Source organism: Myxocyprinus asiaticus, chromosome 12 (genome assembly GCF_019703515.2).
Source record: "Myxocyprinus asiaticus isolate MX2 ecotype Aquarium Trade chromosome 12, UBuf_Myxa_2, whole genome shotgun sequence".
NCBI classification, from domain to species: Eukaryota; Metazoa; Chordata; class Actinopteri; order Cypriniformes; family Catostomidae; genus Myxocyprinus; species Myxocyprinus asiaticus.
In genome coordinates this window covers 23,013,860-23,038,607 of record NC_059355.1, presented here as the reverse complement: position 1 = coordinate 23,038,607, position 24,748 = coordinate 23,013,860, and the positions used below count along the sequence as shown (strand labels likewise).

General features: G+C 37.0%; 2 protein-coding genes across 6 annotated transcripts in view; one reads left to right on the top strand and one right to left on the bottom strand.

Annotated features, from left to right (window-relative positions):
- Positions 1-434: 434 nt before the first annotated feature.
- Positions 435-7,152, bottom strand: LOC127449633 (kynurenine--oxoglutarate transaminase 3). 4 transcript variants are annotated; one of them, XM_051713162.1, is made up of 14 exons: positions 6,688-7,151; positions 5,962-6,016; positions 5,826-5,890; positions 5,592-5,736; positions 5,324-5,473; positions 5,128-5,214; positions 4,914-5,039; positions 4,715-4,835; positions 4,539-4,615; positions 3,144-3,233; positions 2,873-3,059; positions 1,460-1,533; positions 1,128-1,214; positions 435-922 (listed from the first exon to the last, which is right to left on the bottom strand). In XM_051713162.1, exons 3-14 carry the CDS (start codon positions 5,882-5,884, stop codon positions 866-868), a joined length of 1,260 nt encoding a protein of 419 aa, XP_051569122.1. In that variant the 5' UTR covers positions 5,885-5,890; positions 5,962-6,016; positions 6,688-7,151; the 3' UTR covers positions 435-865. The 4 variants fall into 4 exon arrangements, with proteins under 4 accessions (XP_051569122.1, XP_051569121.1, XP_051569123.1 ...); XM_051713161.1 differs by lacking the exon at positions 6,688-7,151 and adding an exon at positions 6,097-6,191; XM_051713163.1 differs by lacking the exon at positions 5,962-6,016 and having other exon boundaries at positions 6,688-7,152.
- An 11,080-nt stretch (positions 7,153-18,232) lies between these two features.
- Positions 18,233-24,748, top strand: part of LOC127449632 (volume-regulated anion channel subunit LRRC8C-like) — a 33,466-nt gene continuing 26,950 nt past the window's right edge. For both annotated transcript variants that reach the window (XR_007898763.1, XM_051713159.1), the window contains exon 1: positions 18,233-18,327. The gene's annotated coding sequence lies outside the window, so the exon portion shown is untranslated. The remainder of the gene's footprint in view (positions 18,328-24,748) is intronic.

Here is a 24,748-nt window from a genome sequence, read left to right as displayed (position 1 = left end):
ATTAAAGTTTTGGAGTGGCCTAGTCAAAGTCCTGACTTGAACCCAATTGAGAAGCTGTGGCAGGAACTTAAATGGGCAGTTTATGCTCAAAAACCCTCCGATGTGGCTGAACTAAAGCAGTTCTGCAAAGAAGAGTGGGCCAAAATTCCACCACAGCATTGTGAAAGACTGATCTCCAGTTATTGGAAGCATTTGCTTGCAGTTGTTGCTGCTGCTAAAGGTGGCACAACCAGCTATTGAGTTTAAGGGGGCAGTACATTTTTTACATGGGTGATATAGGTGTTGGATAACTTTTTTGCTTTGATAAAAATTTGTTTATATATATATATATTTGAAAACTGTATTTTGTGTTTACTCAGGTTGCCTTTGTTTTATGTTATATCTCATTTGAAGTTCTAAAACAATTTAGTATAAAAAAAAAAAACACAAAAACAGAAGAAATCAAAATACTTTTTCACAGCACTGTACATTTTTTTTAATTAAAAGTTGTATCCATTAACATTAGTGACTGCACTATGAATAAACAATGAATAATTGCATTATTTATACAAATTTACCAAGATTAAATGCTGTAAAAATATATTGTTCATTGTTAGTTTATGATACCTCATACATTTACTAATGTTTACAAATACAACCTTATTGCCAGTATAACGTTACCAATATTTTCATAATGCACAATTCATCAAACTGTAAATACAACATCTAAAATCACTGCTCCCAAAATTGAGGTGATTGTAAGAGGAAGTAACAATACAAAATATGTAATAGTTTTATGCAGTACCAAAGCTGAGAGAACATGTACACTTCTAACTCAGTGAGCCTGAATTACAGAATCACAACATTAGCAGCTTTGCAGCAATCATCAGCCTTTATTCCAGTTCTTTAGAATGGCCTCTGCTGCATCCAAAGTGCTGTCTTGCTGTAGAGACAAAAAAATCCATTATATAACAACAGAAATAGTAAAACATTTAACAGCTATTGGGTTTTGTTTCCCCTTAACAAAAATGTTTGTGTATCTCAACATTTAGACAGATTCAAAGAGGAAAGACGGCTAAAATATTTCAGTAGTCAAATTATTTTTTAATGTATTTCCTGTATAAGCCTGCAGTGAACACTTTCCTTACCTTGATAAAGCACAAACGAATATATTTCTCAAACTGCTTCACTGAATCTTCCCCCACAAATGCTGTTACAGGAATGGCAGCCAGTTTCTAAGAAAATACATTTTCATTTTGAAGGTAATTCTGTAAATTTAAGTGTAATTCCAGTATACGAAGTCTTTTTTATGCATTCTTGAAAACTAAAATATTTCAAACATCAAACAGAATGGACCCTTTTCACAGACTGCGATGATGCAAAAATTATATTTGCCGAGGTCTGCCATTCACTACCATTCACCACTGTCGAAATTTAAAAACCCGGAAGTGTGAAAAGAGTCCATATGCCATGACACTACCTTCTCTTTTATCATCCATTTGACAAACTTGTAGTCATATGATTCATCATCTCCCATATGTGGCAGGTCCTGATCTATATTTAACAGGCAAGACAGAAATGTATCATTTGAATGTTATCCTGCATTACAAGCTTTACAAAACTAATCTCAGAACAGCATTAATTCAAGAAGTCATGAGTCAAGTAATCAGTAACTTTAATGCCAAGCTAGGCATGTTTCCCTTTCCATCAGTCACTCCAGCTTTAACTGACCAATAAAAGTAAAAAATATCTGTTAGATCCAGTATGTAATTATTAGGCTCGTTTGAGACAAGCAAGATCTGCACAGAACCGATCAGGGGTGATCACCGGCAGGTGCATGCTGGTTAGACATTTGTCTGACTTGCGGTGATGTAATGGCAACGTATGTTTAAAATACTCTTGCAAGAGAGAGGCGGCCACAATTTTTATAGCCAGGCGGCGCAGTTGCTTCCTCTCAGCTGCTCAAACTGGGAAACAACTTGCCGATGACACAGCTTAATGATCATTGGCTTAAACAACTGTGGGGTTTTGTTCTCTTCTAAAATTTTTGATTTTAAGTTTTTATGTGCATAAATTATGTGTGAATATTCCCAACACTCTGGCTCTCACTCTTCTAAAATCTCTAAAATATGTGTCTTTATTCAATAAAAATGGATGAAAAAGAAAAAGCGGATCAAATAACAGGTCATTGCGTGACTTGTTCATCATTTTCATTTTCATTTAAAAAGCAACAGAATTTAAATGACATTCACTTTATCAGCAGCAAAGCACATGTACGCAAATTACACAATATCTGCCTTTGATCTTGTAAGTGGATGATCCATTACAAGAAGTGAGAACTGTCTGACATGGCAGCACTTATTTCTCTCCTTCCCGGACTGCAGCCGCCTATTTTCATCTACTTTCCACGCAAGGCGTTTGGCATCTCAAACGAGCCTATTCATCCTTTCTGATTGTCTCTACTAGTGACCTCATCAGTGTCACAGTGTTCAAAACAGACAAACCATAAAAGGAAAACCTCTTTCCTGTTTTCACTGACAGAACATAGCTAAACTGATATTACATTTGCTTCTTTTAATCATTTTATTATTAACTTAAAGCGTTAGTTCACCCAAAAAAACATTTCTACAATCATTTACTCGCCCTATTTTGTTCCAAACCCATGATTCTTTTTTTTTTTTCATACAATGAAAGTGAATGGTGACTGAAGCTGTCAGTTCTGAACATTCTATCTAAGATCTCCTTTTGTGATCCATTAAAGAAAGTAAGTCATATGGGTTTGGAACAACATTAGGGTGAGTAATTTATGACTGAATTTTAATTTTTGGGTAAACTATCCCTTTAATGGGAACAGTCATAATATTAAACAGGCAATAACAGAGAAGCCACTTACTGAGCGCTGTGACATCCACTATCATGAAATATCCTCCCTCAGGAACCACTGGAGTCATGCCAGTCTGTCTCAACATGGCTGCCATACGGTCTCTTTTCCCCTCCAGCTCTATTGCTAGAGAGGAAAAGTAGCACTCAGGCTGACCCATTAGCTCACAGTCCCGTAGAAGACCCTGACCAACAGCCTCCTATTGTGCAATACACCCAAATAATGTCAAACCAACTGGACAGGACATAAAGAATATAGTCATACCATGGGAGGCAGCACTTGCCTGTAATGGGGTCGGACACGTATAAAGGGTGTTCTGCATAACAGTCTGGAGGTGTTTGATCAAGTGTTCAGGCCCGATCGACCAACCCAACTGAAAAACAAAAAGGTTTTGTGTTAAGATTATGTGAAAATAATACTTGAGTATCACTGACTTGCAGATGTAAAATCATCTCTTCTTACAGGAATAGTTCCATGAAAATGTATTAAAAATATTAATTCTCATGTTGTTCTAAATGCAGTTATTTTAACCATGGAACATAAAAGGGGATTTTGAAGAATGTTTACACAGCTCTTTATCATTTAATGACAATTCTAAGTTATCACGGACAAAAATACACAACTATACGACTCATGCGCTATATTCAGAGTCTTCTGAAGCCATACGATAATATGCGTGAAGAACAAATTGAAATTTTGGTTGTTATTCACCGAAAATCTTCCCCTCCACTGAAGCTCTCAAATCTCATTCTACATTCATATATTTTTAAACTGCCACATTGTGTTACGGTTATGACAAATGCGAGAACCAATGGGGTTTTAGTGTCAATGATGTTAAAGCTGGCACAATGCATTGATACACCATTTTTTAATCTGAATGAGAGTTTACATCTTTAGCGGAGGGGAATATATCAGTGAATAACTTCATTTTGGTCTCTTCCTCACACAAAGCTATCATATGTATTCAGAAGGCTCGAAATATAGTACACAAGTCATATGGACTACTTTTATGGTGGGTTTTGTGGTCCTTTTTGGAGCTTGGCAGCCTTGCACTGCAAAAAATGATTTTCAAGACAAGTATTTTTTGTCTTGTTTTCCTGTAAAATTATCTAAACATTCTTAAAACGTGATTTATTTACTTGTCAAGCAAAATGGGATAAGATATTAAGTCTTGTTTTAAGATAAATCTGACAAAATTTTGTGAACTTTAGACTCAAAACAAGAAAACAAATCTGCCAATGGGGTAAGCAACATAAACTTGTTTTCTCTTTTAATTAAGTTTATTTTTCTTACTCCATTGGCAAATAGTTTGTTTCTTGTTTTAAGCACAAATCTCACTAAATTTGATTAGATTTCTCTCAAAACAAGACTTAAAATCTTAAGCCAGTTTGCTCGTCAAGTAAATAAATCACGTTTTAAGAATGTTTAGATATTTTTACTGGAAAACAAGACAAAAATACTTGTCTTGAAAATATTTTTTTGCAGTGTGGTCAGCTGTAATTTGAAAAAGAGCTGTGTAAAGATTCTTCAAAATTTCTCCTTTTGTGTTCAACAGACAAAATACAGGTTTGCAAAGACATGGGGGTGAGTAAAAAATGACAGAATTCCCATTTTTGGGAGAACTATTCCTTTAAGGTCATGTTACAAATAAATAATGCCTAAAGAATTGGCTGAATACCTTCCATCCAGTCACGCTGAATGTTTTCCCTGCACTGCCGATAGTGATGGTTCTGTCCCACATTCCTGGGAGGGTTGCTGTTCGGAGAGAATACCACAGAATCATGCCATCGCAGTAGCACACGAAATTCCTCGACACAAAAAGATAAGATGCACTGCTGGAGAAATATCACATACCTATCTTTACGTGCTCATTGCCTTTATATATGAGCCATTCATATACCTCATCACTGAAGCATAGGGTGTCATGTTTGATGCAGAGATCTGCAATGGCTTGCAACTCACTCCTACTGAATATCTATGAAATGGAAATATAGCTTTAGGATTTTAAAAAGCCATTTCAGAACTAAACGTGATGTATAAAGTGTGATCTCACTTTTCCAATAGGGTTATTAGGAGTGTTGATGATAATGGCCTTGGTCTTGGAGTTGAATTTACTGGCAAGTTCTTCCTGGTCCAGAACCCAATCCGCACTGCTTATAGTGGTTGTTGAAGTTGACTTCTACAAAACAGGTCAATCAAACATTATGCTTCCTAGAAATTCGGATATCTGTGCCAAAAATGTTCATCATGGAAAAGTGTAAACCTACCAATCGCAAGGGTATTAAAACAGGTTTGGCCCCAGCCATTTTCACCATGGGAACATAGCAGTCAAAAAAAGGTTCTATAATAATAACCTAGATGGAGAAAGGGAGAGAATGGGGCAGAGCGTCAAGTGAATCAAGAGAGCAATATGTCAATAAGTTAAGTCATACAAATGCTATGTTTTTTTAAATATGCCTCCACCTCATCTCCCTCCTCAACCAGAGCCTGCATTGTGCTGAATAAAGACCCATATCCACCCACTGTTACCAGGATCTCTTTGAACGGGTCAAGTTGACGGTCATACACTTTTCCATATACTTTTGACAGGGCTTTAACCAGCGTCGGGTGGCCCTGAAAACAAAAATTTTAAGCACTTTCTTAATACCTTGTACAAGATGATGTAAGCACATTGCTGGTCAAGTATAAAGCCAAATCAAAAAATATTCCACTAAATGTAAACATTACGTACAAAACCACGCGTGTACTGGTTCAGCCTGTCAACCATTGCTGCCTGAGCGAGACCTTCTTTCACATAGAATGGAGGAGGAATGTCTGGGTAACCCTGACCAAGATTAACAATGGAAGAGTCTGCTGCCACTGATGTGAAGGCCACCCTAAATAGCACAAACAACACTACTGAGTATATTTAAAACTTGTTAAACATGTCTGTGAGAAAGTGTTACCAAATATTCTGCATTCTTACCATACATTCTTGTCCAGACCTTCTATCCTTTTCGTGTTGATATGTTTAATGGATGCCATCTTATACTTGAAAAGAAAAGGAACAAAATAAAGGAGTGTAGATGAGAAACAGACAACTCAATGAAACTTGCACTCACTTGACAGGTGGAGAAAGTTCTGAATCGACTGGTTTCTAATATGCGAGGAGCAGATCTGCAGATACGGAACAGATGAGTGGGATTCATGCTTGCCATAAAAGGAGTCACTTTAAAATCAAGAAATTCATTGCTCACTTCAGATCATCCCAGTCACAAATTTGACACTCGCTTAAAGTCACTGCAGATCACTGGTTGCATTACAGTAAGGGTATTTTGTGTTTCACGGGAGCAGATTCCGTTTGACGCAAATAGCCCACGCCTCTAAAACGGACCAATCAGCTGCAGAGTTCTACAAAGTGCTGGTAAAGTTGATACGCTTGATTATTAAAGCATTAATAATCATTAACGGAAACTTGTACAGAGCCCTACTAGCAAGGGTAGCCTACAAGCTTAGCATAAAAGAGCATAACCGTGGCCCCTATGTACAATGGGCCCCATATACATTCTATGGTGGTACATTGGCGAGATAAGAGGCCTTTTTATTATTATTTTTTTTATGTATGTCTATGAAGATGTTTGAGTGTGCTGAATAAACTGCTTTTGTGAGGAAACAGCTCATCACTTAACGAACTGTCCGCCTGTCCGCTAATCTTCAACATGTTTAAACACTAAACAATACATTTAGAATGAACGAGTTTACTACGACACGGACAATTTTGCGACAGGTAGGTATCAGCTTACGGCTCTCGCCATTCATTTGTATGGTATCCGCAAAGATTGACTTACTGTCGAAACTCGCAAGTAGACTGTTACACAGGCGTCTCGTTTCAAAGGCTGTGTGCTAGGTAGGACGCGTCCTTTGAAGGCTGCATTATACCGAGTGTCCTCCTACAAGTATCGTTTAAACGAGACGTAGGATGAACGAAGCAGAACGTGACATGGTTGCTATGACAGCACGGCACACTTTAACAAGTGGAGCGCTTTGAGTGAGAAGGGAACTAAGTCCCTTTGGAAGGAAATGTATTATGTAAATTTTAGGAGCGTTATAAAGATGTAGAGAGATTAGATTTTACAGGTGTACTTTTAGTCTATAATACTTTATTTTAATTATATATTACTATAATTATACATATTATATACTCTGCACCCGTCTACTTAGGTACTTCAACTTGGGAATTAACATTACTTGCGTTTGAACATCATATTTCGAGCAAATTCCGAATTCCCGTGAAAGAAGGTCGCATTCGAAGTGTCCTACTCGCTTTTCTGAAACGAGACAGCCTCGATGACGTATGCGGCCGACAAATGCGACCTCCGGAGGAAGCAGCCTTCGAAACGAGACAAAGCTACTCTCTCCTCTGCAGTGGCGTCTTCACGTCATTATTTAGTGTGGGGCAAAAACAATCACTTAACAATCAATTATTTGACCGATATTTGAAACATCGACGAATAATTACAAATTCTGTCCGTCATTTTAACAGATAAAAAGAAACATGAAAAACATTTTAACTTAGTGCATCAGTTTTTACTTCACTCTCTGTGAACTTGTGCATGTGTGTATGCGCTTCAACCAGCAAAGGTTAAAAATATGGAGATAGAATTGTTGCATATTAACATTCAAATGGAAAGAGATTTACAATTAGAAAGTTAGTTCAAAAATAAATTGAATGAGATCCACAAATAAATGTAAGGAGTTTCACAAAAATAAAGTGAATTCTCAAATAAATAAAATGAGATTTGCAAATAAAAATATTATTTACAAATATATTTTTTAACTCACAAACACAACTCTGTCCAGCATTCATTTTTGAATCGCGCACATTTATTTGTGGATCGCTTCCCGTGCATTTGCGGATCGCTACATGCATTTGTCGAATTTGAAACAAATCTAGCATCAAGACGTGCACACAAATCTACAAATAGGTGGACTCCAACCATAGTCTACTCAAGCCAATCAGAAAACGGCCACGTTACTCGGACCAAATTTCTTGACTGAAATGTGTCACCAAAATCTTTACTCTTAATGTTACATGGCAGATCCAAACAGACACACTACTAGACACTACAAAAGATCAGTAGTACAGATAGTGTCTTTATAAAACATTAATCACATTAGATGATCTTAGGAGCACAAACCATAAATGTATACCATATATTACACAGTGTACAAGATCTGCTATGCCAATAATTTGGTTTCACATTATGGTAATGTATTTAAGAAAAGCAGTTGTAAGGTAATATTTATTAGAATTTTATATTTTAGCACTTTTGTGTGAATGTTTTAGGAGGTACTATTTAGTGCCCGACCGATATATCAGTATCGGCGTATATTTTACCGATATGAGCCGATATGACAACTTTTTTTCAGAACATATAATGCAGAAAACAATGCTTTAGAATTGGTGTCATAACATAGTTTGTCCAGCAGAGCGTGCTCCGACTCCACTGTTTACAGAGCTGACTCTGAGCTGATGGTGGCTCTGCAGACAAGGCGGAGTTAAACGGTGCGGATTTGAGCGGTCTCTTCTTGTTAAATTGCTAATTAATTTGTGAAATACATACTGGAAAGTTAATAAAAAATGACCCCATCATTTTATATAACTAATATAACGTTAACCCTGTCCCTGACAACCATGTCACTCATGTTTATCACGTCTGTTTGCTGTTAACCAGCTATGTTTTGTCAGTGCAGTAAGTAATGTAGCAGATTAAAAGGTGAACATCAGAGCATCTTTTTGCAGCTCAGCAGACAATGGTGCACTGGTGGATTGTGTGTGGTGAGTGTTGATTTCACGCTTCGCTGTTACCTAGTTGGTGAGACACAGTGCTGGAAAGTAAATAAAGTCCAACTTTTACTCTCTGTGGCAACGAGTTTATAGCTAACTAGCTAACCACATAATTTCTTTCATACCTTGTCAGCGTGTAAACACTGAACTGTTTGGTTCAGGATTCACAGTTTGGTACCCCCTTCAACCAAACAATTCCAGTCGTTGCATTTATAAAATGTAATATTTAAAAGTCTGGTTTTCCAGACATTAAAATAGGATACGTAATAAAAGTAGATTTAATAAATAGTATATTTGCCCTGTGTAAATAATAATATATAGGAACTGTATCTAAAATAAATGAGGGGTGATAAATACTAATACAACAGGCTGGAAAAATAGACATATATTCATTTTAATATCATATATATATATATTGAAGGTGTTGAAACTTGACACCGGGCGACGCACCCTAAAAACGGCACTTCTACATCGGTTTCATGCTGAAGAGCCGCTTAAAAGTTGTTGTTTTTTTCTCGTAAATGTAAATGAGTGTAAATGCCAACATCATCATATATGTCGAAAGGACTGAAGCCGGTCAACCAAAACATGAGCTCATTGATGTCATTAAATGAGTCTGCTTTTTTATTCCATCAGTTACTCCTGGTCGGAGGCTGCCGTATATATTTAGTTTATACGTAGGGTTACGTTCTACCTAAGTTTGATGGTGCAATGGTCAAATATTTAGTAGAGCGTAAATTGTGACTTAGTGCCCATTTATGTCACAACTAGGCTAAGTTGTAAAGTACGTATAGCTCCTGATGTTTATTTAGCTATTTATTTTATTTTTAATTATTCTTTATTTAAATGGTCAGCCATTGACTGATACTAAACAGTACTGATTTTTGTTTAGCTATTTATTGTATTTTTATTTATTCTTTATTTAAATGGTCAGCAATTGACTGATACTAAACATACGGTACTGATTTTTATTTAGGTATTTATTGTATTTTTATTTATTCTTTATTTAAATGGTCAGCGATTGACTTATACTAACAATACTTATGTTTATTAAGCTGTTTATTGTATTTTTATTTATTCTTCATTTAAATGGTCAGCAATTGACTGATACTAAACATATAGTACTGATTTTTATTTAGCTATTTATTGTATTTTTATTTATTCTTTATTTTAATGGTCAGCAATTGACTGATACTAAACATTCAGTACTGATGTTTTTAAGCCATTTATTGTAATTTTATTTATTCTATATTTTCTCAGTGTTCATTTCTAAAGTTTGTTGACAATGTATAATAATAATGTCAAATGTTCTTTGTAAAAATATTTGTTTAAGAAAGCAGCCTTCTTAGTATCTTCGCATAGTCATATCGGTGCAAAATCAGTGAACAATCCACATAGAAAAGGTCTGTTTTTATTCCAGCTCAAAAATTAGCTATTTCAGTCACCATATCGGTAATCTGTGAATTTTCCCCCTATAAAATCGATATCAGTCTCAAAAATCCCATATCGGTCGGGCTCTAGTCCTATTACGGGGTCCCTTTCTAAAATACAGCTTCATGTTCTGACAGTGATAACTGACTCATTAGTTATTGCCATCTTTTTCAGATGTTCCCTCTGTATACTGCCCATCAGCTTTGAGCACTTGACTCACCTGCTCCAAAACTCAGTGGTTCCAGCTCCAATACAGGACACCTTTTAAAATGTGTAATAGGAGATTCTTTATTTTTCAGTTATGTCAGATTTCTTTTAAGTTACAATGTCTTTTAAGTTTACAATGTCTTTTTCAATTTCTTGAAATTAAAGTGCAATACAAAACATTGTCTTTGAGTTGACTTACTTACAAATGAAAATTCTGTCATTTACTCACCCTTACCCATTTTAGACATTAAGACCTTTTTCATGACCTGAATAAATAAAATTAATACCGTATCCCCATACCAAAACAAACCAATACTATCTCAAAATAAATCATGCATCACAGATTCTTCCTTAAACAGGCAGGGGCACACATTCAACATGGCCATAACATTGCTTATCAGTAAAACAGGGTAGGCTATATTCAAGTTTAAAATACTCGAGACATGTTTTCTACAGATATATCACATTAACAAATTGGTTTATGAACAATTATATAAATAAATACAAATTAGAGGTCGACCGATATTGGATTGTGCTGATTCAATAACGTGTTGAAAGAAAGCCAGTTAATCTACCAATAGTTTTTTTTATTTATTTTTTTTAATTGGTAGCCTATATTAAATGTTCTTAGTCACCTTCCTCTGATGGGTAGGGCCAGACAGAGGCTATAAGAGTCCAAATTTAATACAATTCCAGATGCACTTTATGGTTGCTTCCAGCTGCTCATTCAAACAAATAAGGGATATAAAATGTGTACTCCTACAATAATCTACAATGTATTATAATATAAACAATAAAAAGTAAACATTGTCATATTTCATCAACACTATATCATCATCATCATCAACAGTTGGTCTTAAGTGTTAGTTTTTCATAAATTTACAATATGGCCTAATGATTGTGAACTCCTCTGCAAACGTTGGAAACACTCACAAGCCCCCGCATGCTTGGAGAAAATACAACAATGCCGTGTTTTCACTCTGAAGGACGCAGCGCATGCATTTAATTAATTAATTAATTAAAGTTTAATAATCACATTAGGTCATATCACAATTCCCATCTTTCCGCCCCAAAATGTAATTTAAAACCTCTTTAAAAAATTTAAAAAACAAAAAACGTATGCCATATGTTAAAATGAACACAGTTTTGTTTGAAAGAATACACATAGAAAAGAGGTTCAATTCTCACTTGTGTATTATTTCAAAAGAACAAAGTCAAATAGATCTCACACAAATGAAAGGCAAAAGGATGAATGATACAATAAATCAAACAATAAACAACAATAATTTAGTATCCCCAAATAAATGTATGTGTATGTGTGTATGCATGCATGTAATTGCAATGTGGGGGCAAAGAGGGAGTTTGGGAAGTTGATTAACATAGACCTTTTTTAAACTCTGGGTTTTGGAATGTGGAAGTAAACATTTGCAGGGTAAACTTTGACAAGAATGAGAGGGTGCTGGTTAGGAGAGTTCACATGTACCTTGGTGTGGTTTGAGGCTTCAAGGACGCAGAGGGAGTCACAAACGAGGGTGTGGAGTAGGTCAGCAAACCTAGGTGATCACCTGGCACTTCAGACACTTTTATCCAACTTATCTCTGCTATAGAGCACTTCAGCAGGTCAGCAATCCTCTGCTATTCACGCCATTCCGTTTTAAACATTGAGTCAATGGTTAGATGGTGTGGTCCATTCTTTGTATCCAGGCAAACAATGTTAAGCACTAGTTAGTACCTTTTTGTTCTTTTCTCACTCCAGTGGTGCTCCTGATATCACACGTACACTGTGCAAACTTTCTCCAAGCACTAACTCTATTCACCCCACACTTGTATCACACCTTGTCTCACAAACCTGGGGTGCTTCTCATTTCCTAAATTTTGCTTCCTCATTTACTCGCTCCTCCATCCTCGAGCCCGTGACCCGGAAACTGATCAAAGTCTGCCATCATGAAGGATGTATCAATTTGCTAAATGCACCACGAGGAGGCAAGGATCGAGGACCGAAAAAGCTTACCGAGGATGCTTGAGTAAGGAAATACAAGAACTTCCTATGCAGAAGACTTTTTGGTCGAAGCACCTGACACACGCACAAATTCTCCTCCCCCTTCACATCTGACACAACAGTTTTAATTCATGCTTCACCTTTGCAGTTTAAATAAACCATAATTGTCACATACTTTAACTGTGCATCTTTTATTTTTTATTTTATTTTTTTCTCCCAATTTGGAATGCCCAATTCCCACTAGTTAGTAGGTCCTCGTGGTGGCACAGTTACTCACCTCAATCCGGGTGGCGGAGGAAAAGTCTCAGTTGCCTCCGCTTCTGAGACTGTCAGTCCGCTCATCTTATCACATGGCTAGTTGTGCACGACACCGCAGAGACTCCCAGCATGTGGAGGCTCATGCTGCTCTCCCCAGACCACGCACAACTTACCACGCACCCCACTGAGAATGACAACCACTAATCGTGACCTCCCTAGCAACCGGGCCAATTTGGTTGCTTAGGAGACCTGGCTGGAGTCACTCAGCACACCCTGGATTCGAACTCATGACTCCAGGGGTGGTTGTCACCATGATCTGGGCCAAGCCGGAGAGCAGCAGTAGCAGGTAGAGGGCCCATTGGGTTTGCGCCCAGCCGGAGGCGGTGGCTAACTGTTCGAAAAGACTCACAAACACCTCCGGCTCATCCTGAGGCCCCATCTTGGTGAGAGGGATGTGCGGCCTCATTGCTGCCTCTGGGGTCATGGTAGAGGATCCGCCTGGAGCTAGCCAGCTCCATAAGGCCTGCCGATCCTCGGTCTGGGCTTGGAGGAGCTCCTGGAAGCGATGTTCTTGCATGAGGAGAGCTTGGTGGTGAGTCTCCTGGATGCTAGTCAAGGCACGGATGGCTTCATCCAGCGGTGAGGTGTCCATGGTGACCAGTCTTCCTTTTCGGCACCAGTGTAGATTACTATAATAAGGAAGCTGAAAGCAGGGTGGCAGTCCAGGTAAGTCAACCTTTAATGGCGTTTCAGTTTCACAAACACAGTCTTTGGACTTTTCAGTCTAACACACGGCACTAACTGTTCAGCTTCACAAATAACAATCATTGCATTTTCAGTGGTCACACATACAATGTCACTGGTCTGTCTCCCTCTGGCATTCTCGATGGCCTTTTTTAAGCCCGTCTCCGTCGTCACTGTAATGAGACACAGTTGTTAAGCATCAATAATCACCAGGTAATGGCCCTTATCACTTCCTCTCTCCCCAATGACAGACACACAACCACGTCCCACTCCACAGCCTTGTTGATGAGGTCAACGGAGAATGTCCAGACTTGTTCAAACTGAAAGTCTACAGTAACTCAGATAACCGCTCTGTACAATGTGGTGAGAAGAATATCATCTCAGAATGCTATTCTGAGATGCGGGTTGGTGCTGTTTTGGCAGTACAAGGGGGACCTAGTTTAGTTTAAACTTTATTATCCATTCTGTTTGTCACAGAGCAGAAATTTGTCTTTGACGCTGACATCATACATGCATACACAGTAGTTACACATTTACACAAAATACCCATAAACACATAACTGATTAAAATGATGCTAACAACATGATTCTCAAGTATACTTCCAAGCATCTCAGAATAACATTAGTAAATTAATCAAACAAGCAATTAAAATAATACCATACCATAGAGCCAACCTTAATTTCCATTTAAAAAAAATAATGTGGTTTAAAATAATCACTGCCATTGGAACAATTTTTATATATTTCTTTTGGCCATAGGGATTTTAAGTCTATGCCCAGATGGGAGCATCTCAAAAGTAGAGTGAAGGGGATGAGTATAATCATTAAATATCTCAATTGCCGTGTTTTCTATGAAATGAAAAAATAAATCCTGAAGTGCAGATTGTTTATATCCAATGAGCTTACTTGCCTGGTTAATGACTTGTTACCATGAAACAATGTTAAATGTAAGAATGCTTTCAATCATTGATCTATAACCCATGGTTAGTGTAACACGGCAGGCTAGGATGGAGGATCAAAGTGCAGCCTTTAATTGAAACAAAAGATGAACAAAGTAACTCAGAATAAGAAAGAAAACAAACCACAGGGAACCCAGTACAGAACATGACAATACATGTGAAGACTGACAAAGGACACAGGGAAAACAAGGGCTTAAATACACAGGGACAAACAAGGGAACTAGGAACACCTGTGGAAACAATCAGGAGAAAACCCCAATCATAAAATGAAACTACAAAAGGACTACAAACTAACAGGAAACAGAAACATGGGAACTAAACAAGAATTTCAACATGTCAATACAAAAAATAGGGAATATGAGACAGAGCCCCCCTTTTAAGGAGCGGATTCCAACATGGTCATGAACATGGCAGAGACTCTGGCAACGGTGGCTCTGGGACGGGCGAGGCTGGCAGCTCGTTGGCCGTGGCAGGCGTGGGCGCAGACAATTTTAGGAAGGGTCTTCATGGACCAATGCACCGACATTAGTGGCAGATCATACAACTTGGAGACAGGGGCCGTGGAGGGCGCCAAAGGCGCAGGTTTTGGCCTGGGTTCCCGCCATAATCTACTGTATAAAGGGAACCGCAAAGTTCCAGAGCCTTCTCCACATATTCGCCGAGCATCCAGTGAGGATCAGCCGGAGGCATCAGTTCTCTCAGTGCACTATTCAGACCAGCCTAGAAGAAAACTACCAAGAGTGGTCTGGATAGTGCACTACATTTGCCAGCTCTAAAAACTCACGGACGTGATCCTCAACTGGACGGTCCCCTTGTTGAAGGAGCAGAATTCTTATGGCCACTAGATCCATTTTTTTGTCAGTCTTTCTGTAACACGGCAGGCTAGGATGGAGGATCTAAGTGCAGCCTTTAATATAAACCAAAGAACAAAGTAACTCAGAATAAGAAAGAAAACAAACCACAGGGAACCCAGTACAGAACATGATAATTACATGTGAAGACTGACAAAGGAAACAGGGAAAACAAGGAACGAGGAACACCTGTGGAAACAATCAGGGGAAAACCAATCATAAAATGTAACTACAAAAGGACTACAAATTAACAGGAAACAGAAACATGGGAACTAAACAAGAATTTCAACATAAAAGTCAATACAAAAAACAGGGAATATGTGACAGTTAGAGTATGTGGTCTAATATTGAAACTCCTCAGTTTCCTGAGGAGTGCAAGGCGTTGCCTTGCCTTCTTGTGGATAAAATCTACATTACTTTGGAAGTTGAGTTTATCATCAATTATCATACCTAGATATTTAAAATTTGAGACCCGCTCTACATCTTGGCCCTTTATGCTTACTGATTTATTAGTGGGGCCTATGCTTCCAGCTCTATTTTGGCTCCCAAAACATAGCTCTTTTGTCTTTTTGATATTTAGATATAAAAAACTATTATCAAACCAAAGGACAAGACTGTCAATATACTTAAAAAAAAAAAAAAAAAAGAGGGGCTGTTCATTTCCTCCTGACATGAATCCAGAGACATATCATCAGCATACTTTATAAGGGAAAGATTACCATCATTACACTGCAGTTCACTGATATAAACAGAAAATAACAGAGGAGATAATATGCATCCCTGAGGTACACCAGAATTTAAGACCAGGCAGTCAGACAGAATGTTATTGATACTGACTCGCAGAGGCTGCTCCCTGAGGAATTCCTTAATCCAAGAAACCATCCAGCTACTAACACCCAAATCACATAAGTGCTTTAGGAGAAGATGCGATTGAACAGTATTAAAGGCGGATGAAAATCCATAAAAATAATTCTAACATAGGTTTATTTATTTTTTATTGAATCATTCAACAACTTTTACATAGAACAACATATGATGAATTCTAACATAGGTGTTAAACCTACACAATATTAGGCAGGTGCTTATAATGTTGTGGCTGATCAGTGTATTTGCAAATATCACCAGAATTGGCTAGCCATCTAGATATGGATACCTATCTTTCCAAGGTTTTACAAGCAGTATGCTAATGTACTGTATGTATGTTATGAACAACAGCTAAATTGGTTGAATTTTCTGATGTTGGTAAATTAGAGCAGTTTTAGTTCAGTTAATCAAGCACCAGCTCTAAATTAGTTCTGGTCAAATTGTCTCCATCCTACATACATACAAATGTAGTGACTCATATTGGACTTTAAGAGCATTTGGAGGCAATGGCTAAGCATGGCTCCACCCATTTGTTCAAAGAGAGAACAATCATCAGTAACAAAAGACATTCATTCGAGGTGCAGCTGCAGGGTGTTCTGGTCAAGAGATAGGATGTGCAGGAAAAAAGGCATATTTGAAAAGGTAAAGGTACTGAAAGTCCATTGTATTCTTTTAAATTTATAGTTTATTTTGGATGATACAGTGACAATGTCAAGAACGACTTTACATTCACTGTCATTCACTGGATCAGTACAATCCATTGTTCCCAAAGCGATTGGCAGTGTTCTTGTCTGAAATCAGTGAAAAAAAGAAACTAATCTTGAGACTATGAAAAAGATGATTCAGAAGGTGGTATGAAATGGTTAAGGGTTATGAAGATGCTGTTTTTTTAACCAAGGGACCTAGAGGTTTTAAAAGTACAATTGATTCCAGATCCCAGTCTACCACTGAAACTACACAAGAGCTGGCTAGACTATGCGGCCGCATCTGTTAACCAAATTACCATAGGCCTTGGCTTTCTAGCTAATTATCTGAAAGCCTTACAGCCTGAAATTAACTAAACTGGACAAGATCCCAAAGCAGATCTTTTGCCCGCAGAACTTATGAGAGCTCTATTTATTTGGAAATATCTTATCTGAATATAACCAGACCTTTATCAATGACATCCTTACTGAATAAAACACCACACACAAACACAAAAACTTGCTGGTTCTCTTTAAGTTTAGCACAAATTATTGGCCAACTGTCTAATATCATCAAAAAAAATAAATAAATAAATAAATAAAAAAAAATAATCAGTGAACAATGAGGGAACTGCTACTTAGTGAAACATGCAACATCTAACCTGCTTTAAAGGAATAGTTCACCAAAAATGAAAATTCTCTCATCATTTACTCACCCTGATGCCATTCCAGATGTGTATGACATTCCTTCTTCTGTTGAACACAAACAAAGGTTTTTAGAACAATATCTCAGCTCTATAGGTCCTCAGAATGCAAATGTGAAAGGGTACCAAAATTTTGAAGCTCTAAAAAGCACCTAAAAGCAGCATAACAAAAATCCATACAACTCTAGTGGTTAAATCTATATCTTCAGAAGCTATATGATTGGTTTGGGTGAGAAACAGATAAATATTTCAGTCCTTTTTTACTATAAATTCTCCTCTCTGCCCAGTAGGGGGTGATATGCATGAAGAATTCAAATCACCAAAAACAAAAGAAGAAGAATGTGAAAGTGAAAGTGGAGACTGATGGTAAAAAAGGACTTAAATATTGATCTGATAGCTTCTGAATATATAGATTTAACCGATTACTTTTATGCTGCCTTTATGTGCTTTTGGAGCTTCAAAATTTTAGTATACATTTGCATTGTGAGGATCAACAGAGCTGAGATATTCTTCTTAAAATCTTTGTTTTTGTTCTGCAGAAGAAAGAAAGTCTTGGATGGCATGAGGGTAAGTAAATGATGAGAGAATTTTTATCCTTATAGTGACACAAAGTAAATTGTTTAATTTAGTTATTTAAGATGGTTAGGCTTTGGAGGAGTTGCCTCTGGCTGGGACTTCCTACACTATAACAATGAGGTGCTTTTGGGTCATGGACAGATGTAGCGCCACATAAAAATAAGCGCAAAATCCGAACGGAAAGTGAGAAAGTCGATCTGCAAAAGCCTCTCATTTTACTCATGTATTGAAGACCCCGCCCAGGTAGCTCAGCCTATTGCAGCTGGAGTACAGAACTGAGTGAGTACCGCAGTCGCAAGGACATGCTAGCACCCTCTCTGATTTTCAGCTGTAGAGTGAGAACGCTACCCAGATCATTTTAAGGGTGAGTCAAACCTGAGTCTTTTTGCCTAAGCTTATCTCTGTTTTGCGATCAAACGTTGCGAGTGTGTCTGTTGAATTATTTTATCTAAATGACGTAATAGCGGGATAGTTGTTGAAATACGCGCTCGGGTCAGCGTTTAACTTTTTAGACCCCCTCAGAGAGGGCAGCGTGGGACAGTTGTTCCCAAAACGTGTTAATGGAGCGAATTTGTTGAATTTACTAAAACAGATTTACTATATCAAACAGTCACGCATAAGCGACGAATTAAAAATTATGACAAGAAAAAGTCAATTTAGTTTTTAGAATATGCTCAGTGAAAGAAAAGTTCATTGGAAGTTTTTTATGTGATGTAAAAAAAAAAAAATTATGCTTGTCCTGTTAACTTGTAGCGTTGAGATGGAATCCCACAGTGGTTAGACGCAGGCCTTCATTTAAAAATGTTAAAATGAAATTACAATTGCACGAGGGAATGCATATTTGTCTATTATTGTTGTTTGCCTACTCTTGTGAGAGTGAAATAATGTTGTCTGCTTGTTTTCCGTAATTAGTAGAGGAAATCTGCTCCATATATCATTATGAAACATTTGTGTCCGTGCGCATGTTTGAAATAGCTCACTACTAAACGCGGAGCTCTGCATGCCAAATGTGTCTGTCTGCCTCTCGCAAGACTACAAGGAACACCCACTTCACGACACGCCCGCTACACATAACGCCCCCCTTGGATCATCAAGCGATTTTATTGGCTTCAAGAACTTTTTAAATCCTATGCAATCGTTGTGTGATTTATTTTCTCTTAACTCTTTAAATATGACAAAGAAAACTTTTTAATATATGTCACATATCATATTAAACCGAAGATAAATGGTAAACTGAACTTTGTTTAATGTGTATTTTTGTCTACTCCTGAAGGTGTTCGTACAATTTCTGCATGTTCAATAATAAAAAAAGATATAAATGGTAAAATAAACATTTATCTGTTCTGTTTCCGATTAGCCTGTTAGCTTAGCATGCCGCTAGCTTTTTCTCTTAATTTTCATCACATTTCTTCTCAATAACTAAGTTTCCATCCAAGGGTTTTTTTGCGACAAAAGGTGTAGCGCAACAAAAAGTTTACTGATATAGCTGATGGAAACGCAAACTATCGCTTTTTACTAGTGTCTACATAATATTTTTCCGTTTCACTCTAGCGCATAAACTCTATGTCGGTACTTGTCGCAAAGTCTGGTTTGGAAACTTTTTGTCGAGAAAATTGGCATTAACACAAAAATATAGTGTCACATGACAGAATTTACCCCAATCGTGTTAATCATGACGACAAGGTTGAAAGCCAGTTTATTGTACATGAAGCATTACTCGCACTGTTATGGACTGGTCTTAACGGCATACCTGCACAGATCCGATGCTGCAAAACACATCTGCGTCATGACACTTCCAGGAGTGCCAACACAAATATCTCGTATCATGCACCTGTCATCGACAAGTGCATGGAAAACAAATTAATGGCCACTCTTTGCGATTAATTTAATCGCAGTAGCCATCTGTTTATTTATTAAAGTTGCTTTTCCACACCATTCAAAATAATAGACGGCAGTCATGGAATTAGCCAACAATACAAAAAACATATAATTTCTATGCACAAAGATATATATATAAAAAAATAAATAAAAAATACACAATACTAGGAGAAAAACATCAGTGTGCTTTTTTGGAACACTAACATAGCCCAATTCTATAAAATTCTTGTTCAGTTTTTGAAAAAAATGCCAGTAAAATTCCCTGTATTAAATAAAATAAATTACCAAATGAAAAAAGCATTAAATTAAAAAAAGTAATTACCAAACGAAAAATTAATATTGTTAGGCCTACATACTTGCCTTTTCTTTGCTCAAACTTAAAGCTACACTATGTAACTTTTGGCTCTCTAGCGGTTATAAAACTGCATGCGTCTTGCGGAAGGACATTGTTTTGGTTCGGCTCTGCTCCTTTGCACGGATGAATGTGGTTCGAGGCACCGGTGTACACATGAATACAGGACATCTTATCAGAGTGAATGGACAAATAAATAACGAAAGAAAGGAAAAGACGGATATCTGAAAACATGTCATCTGAGCAGATAAGTGCTATATCTTATGCTGCTGTTTTGACTTATTGGAAACATTGATGTTTTGAAATAAATTACGTTACAAAAGTTAGGCAGCATTCCTTAACATTAGACAACGATTGCTAGTCTGATACGGTGAAACGCTGTAAAGGTTTTATAACTGCAGGATATTCTGGCCAAATAGACCACGTTAGTAATTAATTTATAGATTGTCATTGTTACTAACCAGTGGTCAACATCATTTCAAGACTCACATGTCCTTGGCAAGCCTAGGACTAAAGGATTTATTTATAAAAATTATTTCCATTATAAAGAAAAATATGTGTGCTAGCAAGTGAAAAGTTCTGCACTGATTACAGTATAATTAATGTATTTCACTACACACACACAGATATGTGTGTGTGATTACACATCTACACATACACCATATCAATAAAATATATTACCTGTTGAGAAAGAAGAAAGCCATATCTGGGTCGCTTTTAAATCTTTTCAGTTGCACCACCTCTGAAAAGCCAAGCCGATTTTGATTCGGGTTTTATTATGAACACTGTTGCTTTCACTTTTTGCTTTGACTCTACACTGTTCAAGGTTTCTTTGCTTTTACAAAGTGATTCCCTGGAGGTTTGCTGTATTGAAAGATCCATGGTCAATTTTTCTCATTCATTGTGACAACAAATTTTCAGCTTTAGCTACTCCCACACACGCGCTACAGTAGCCAGATCTTATTTTCTCTGTGTATGGATATGACGTCAACATGCACGGGTGAATGACGTATGTATGCAATTTCCTGCGAAATCTGTCCCGACAGCTCTAAAATATTTATAATATAATATCATTATTATAGGTTTATCAAAGTATATTTGGGTAAATACATGGTTTGGAAGATAGATTTTTGTTGCACTACTCTCATTAATAACATTTTGTTATTTTTTAACAAAAAAAAGTTACGCAGTGTAGCTTTAAATTAGCCTTACCCTGTAGACAAAAAAGGTTGGCTGAATGACATTCTCAGAATGATCTACACTTTTATCAAGACTATAAACTATATCAGAACTATTTGTCTAATGCTGAGCTCACTTTCAGAAAACTAGCTTTTGAACATTTTAAAACTTTTACATGTTTTAAATCTAACCCTCTTTACCTCGGATCACATTTGCTGAGCTTCTTCAGAAAATGTAAATTGCATTATGATGCTAAAATTAATTTTAGATGACAATCAAGTTCAGTTTGTTGTTAAAAGTTGCTGGACAAATATGCGGGACATAATGGCAATGCTTTAGATTAGATGATTGTTCAAATAGCCTGCTGAATATCAGGAATGTATCATACAGTTGAAGTCAGAAGTTTACATACACCTTAGCCAAATTAATTTAAACTCAGTTTTTCACAATTAATTACATTTAATCATAGAAAACATTCCCTGTCTTTGGTCAGTTAGGATCACTGTTTTAAGAATGTGAAATGTCAGAATAATAGTAGAGAGAATTATTTATTTCAGCTTTTATTTCTTTCATCACATTCCCAGTGGGTCTGAAGTTTACATACACTTTGTTAGTATTTGGTAGCGTTGCCTTTAAATTGTTTAACCCATTCCTCCAGACAGAACTGCTGTAACTGAGTCAGGTTTGTAGGCCTCCTTGCTCACACATGCTTTTTCAGTTTTTTCAATTGGCTAATTGTCTAAAGACTTGACATCATTTTCTGGAATTTTCCAAGCTGCTTAAAGGCACAGTTAACTTAATGTAAACTTCTGACCCACTGGAATTGTGATATAGTCAATTAAAAGTGAAACAATCTTTCTGTAAACAATTGTTGGAAAAATTACTCATGTCATGCACAAAGTAGATGTCCTAAACGACTTGCCATAACTATAGTTTGCTAATATTAAATATGTGGAGTGGTTAAAAAATTAGTTTTAATGAGTTCAACCTAAGTGTATGTAAACTTCTGACTTCAGCTTGATGTAAACCCTAATATTTTCTTTAATAGCTGTGTACACGGCATATACACATCAATGGATTGTCCTTATACTAAGACTGAAGGTTTCCCCTACTACTTGGTGCAGGTTGCCAGCTTGAACAGGGCCATGACAATCCGCTTTCGGGTCGGAACCGGTGACAACCTGCGATTGGCGCAATATCAGGACCAATATTACAGTCCTATCAGAAGGGCAGCTGCTCTCTTTTGATTGCAATTCCTCGTCTTCTGATTACATTTATTTGTGAAATTAAAATGACAGTAAGCTGGCTAATTTCAATGAATTGACTCAATACTCTCCCCATTTTACTAAAACTTTGGGGTTAAAAAAAATAAATAAAAATAGGAACATTTGCGAGGCAAAATGTACACAATTAGCGATATACATTTTTGAATGGAAACGGCTTAAGGGCAGATTTCTTTTGTGATAAACCAAAACTTATGCGACTAAGTGTTTTTTTTTAAGCATGACGTCATCACACACACCATTTTTATCAATAAAAGGCCATTTGAATGGAAACAGGCAGAAGACAGCAAATTTCGGCAACATTTTTCTACGCATTTTCACATTGTCGATAACCAAACAGCGCAAAAAACTGATGGAAACTAGATTTCTAGGTTGCGTTATATTTAATGATTTTACCAACTTTTGTGGTTAGGTTTAGAGTTATGGATAGGTGTAGGGTTGCTGTGGGACTCCAAATAAACACAACAAACAGTGTATGAACGTGGCATCCAACTGTTCCAAGAGACCTCAGGATTTCGCTGGTTATTTGGAGGGGGCGTAACTTGTAGTGGGCGTGTCTTGTAGTCTTGCATGATGCAGACAGACCCCTCTTCTTCATCCTGCTTTGATTCAGATCCCTGTTTTTTTTTTTTTTTTTTTTTTTCATGGCTCTGTTTGAGAATCACCCAATTTCCTGGCAGGAAGAGCTGCTCAAAGAGATGGTACAGATTTCTATTGAGCGGAGTTTAGTACTTAGAGCAATTAGATTATATAGCTGGTTTGCAGGCAGCAACGTGCAAACAACTCCCATCCCTTTTTACAGTGCTTATTTCTGTTTATCAGAGCTCATTTGATGAACTCCGCCAACTTCGTCCCAGTTTTACTGGATATATCGCAGCATTTAGCCATAACAAAAGTAAAGGATTTCAACCTTTCAGCATTTATTCATAATGATCAATACTTATATCTCGTAGGTCCTGCGAGTATAAGAGATTTTTGTATGCACTGTACACCAGTAACAAGTCATTATGAGTACTAAATTATCATGTAACAAAATCAGCCAGAAATCAGGAGTTCCAAATACATGAACTGCTGCAGACATTGAACAAATGTCTAAATATTGCGCACTGCCTGAAGTAGCCTGCCTGTTGAAGTTGAATATACAACAAAGGTCTTCTGGGTTTTTGTAATGGTTTTAGTTACACATGCTTTGTACAGTGTCACATGGTTCTTTCCAGCCTCTACACATGCAGATGGTTCTTTTGCATGTAAATATGCAAGCTTTGTGTTTGACTACTGACTTTTTACTTGACCTTTTCTTCTTTTGGAGAAATGTTTATAAAAGTTTAAACAGTAGGTTGGTGCTTGTAGTACGTTTCAACCTGAGAAAGACTGATTTTGTTTACTGTGATGTAGGTACAATTGAACCATTAATATTTTCAGCAAGTACATCTTTGGGATTTAAAGTTAGATAAGGTCAGGTCTGTGTGCTTAATTTGCTGATCATTTGCATAACCTACTTGCATAGTACACTTTTCTATAGCTATTTGTAATTCTTTTGATTTTTTTTTTAATATAGTATTTTTTTATTGATTTCATTTTAGCTGCAGTTACTGAGAAGTCTTATTGTTTTATTCCATGGTCTTTTATGTAAATTGTTTTGCAGGATATTTAAAGGCAAATTTCACCCAAAAATTTTCTGAAAAAAAAAACAAAAAAAACAAACAAACAAAAAAAAAATTCTGTAATTATTTACAGATTAACAACATGAGGTTGAGTAAATGATGACAGAATTCAAATTTTAGGTTGAACTGTCCCTTTGTTTTGACAAGGTGAAAATGTATGTTCCAAAGGGGACAAATCAGTTCGAAGGGCACTTCGAAGGAAGAAAAATAAGGGCCATCATGTCGGAGGGTCGTCCTTAAGTGCTCATAAATAGCTGCTTCGAAGGCCCCTTCAAAACGAATGCTTGTGTGCGGTTCAGCTGACGGACAGTTCACTTCCAAGTGGACCGGAACCGGACCATACGTCAAATCAATACAACCATAAATCAGGTTGCCAAATGTAATATAATTTAAACCAGCTGCACCTCTAAACGTACTTTGGTTGTATAA

Excerpts from the sequence above, each read along its gene's own strand:
- LOC127449633 (XM_051713160.1), bottom strand. The coding sequence starts at position 6,057 with ATGGCAAGCATGAATCCCACTCATCTGTTCCGTATCTGCAGATCTGCT. Across the intron at positions 5,040-5,127 it reads TTTTAATACCCTTGCGATTG|AAGTCAACTTCAACAACCAC; the intron begins GTAGGTTTACAC and ends CCTGTTTTGTAG. Across the intron at positions 1,215-1,459 it reads AATGGATGATAAAAGAGAAG|AAACTGGCTGCCATTCCTGT; the intron begins GTAGTGTCATGG and ends GTATTTTCTTAG.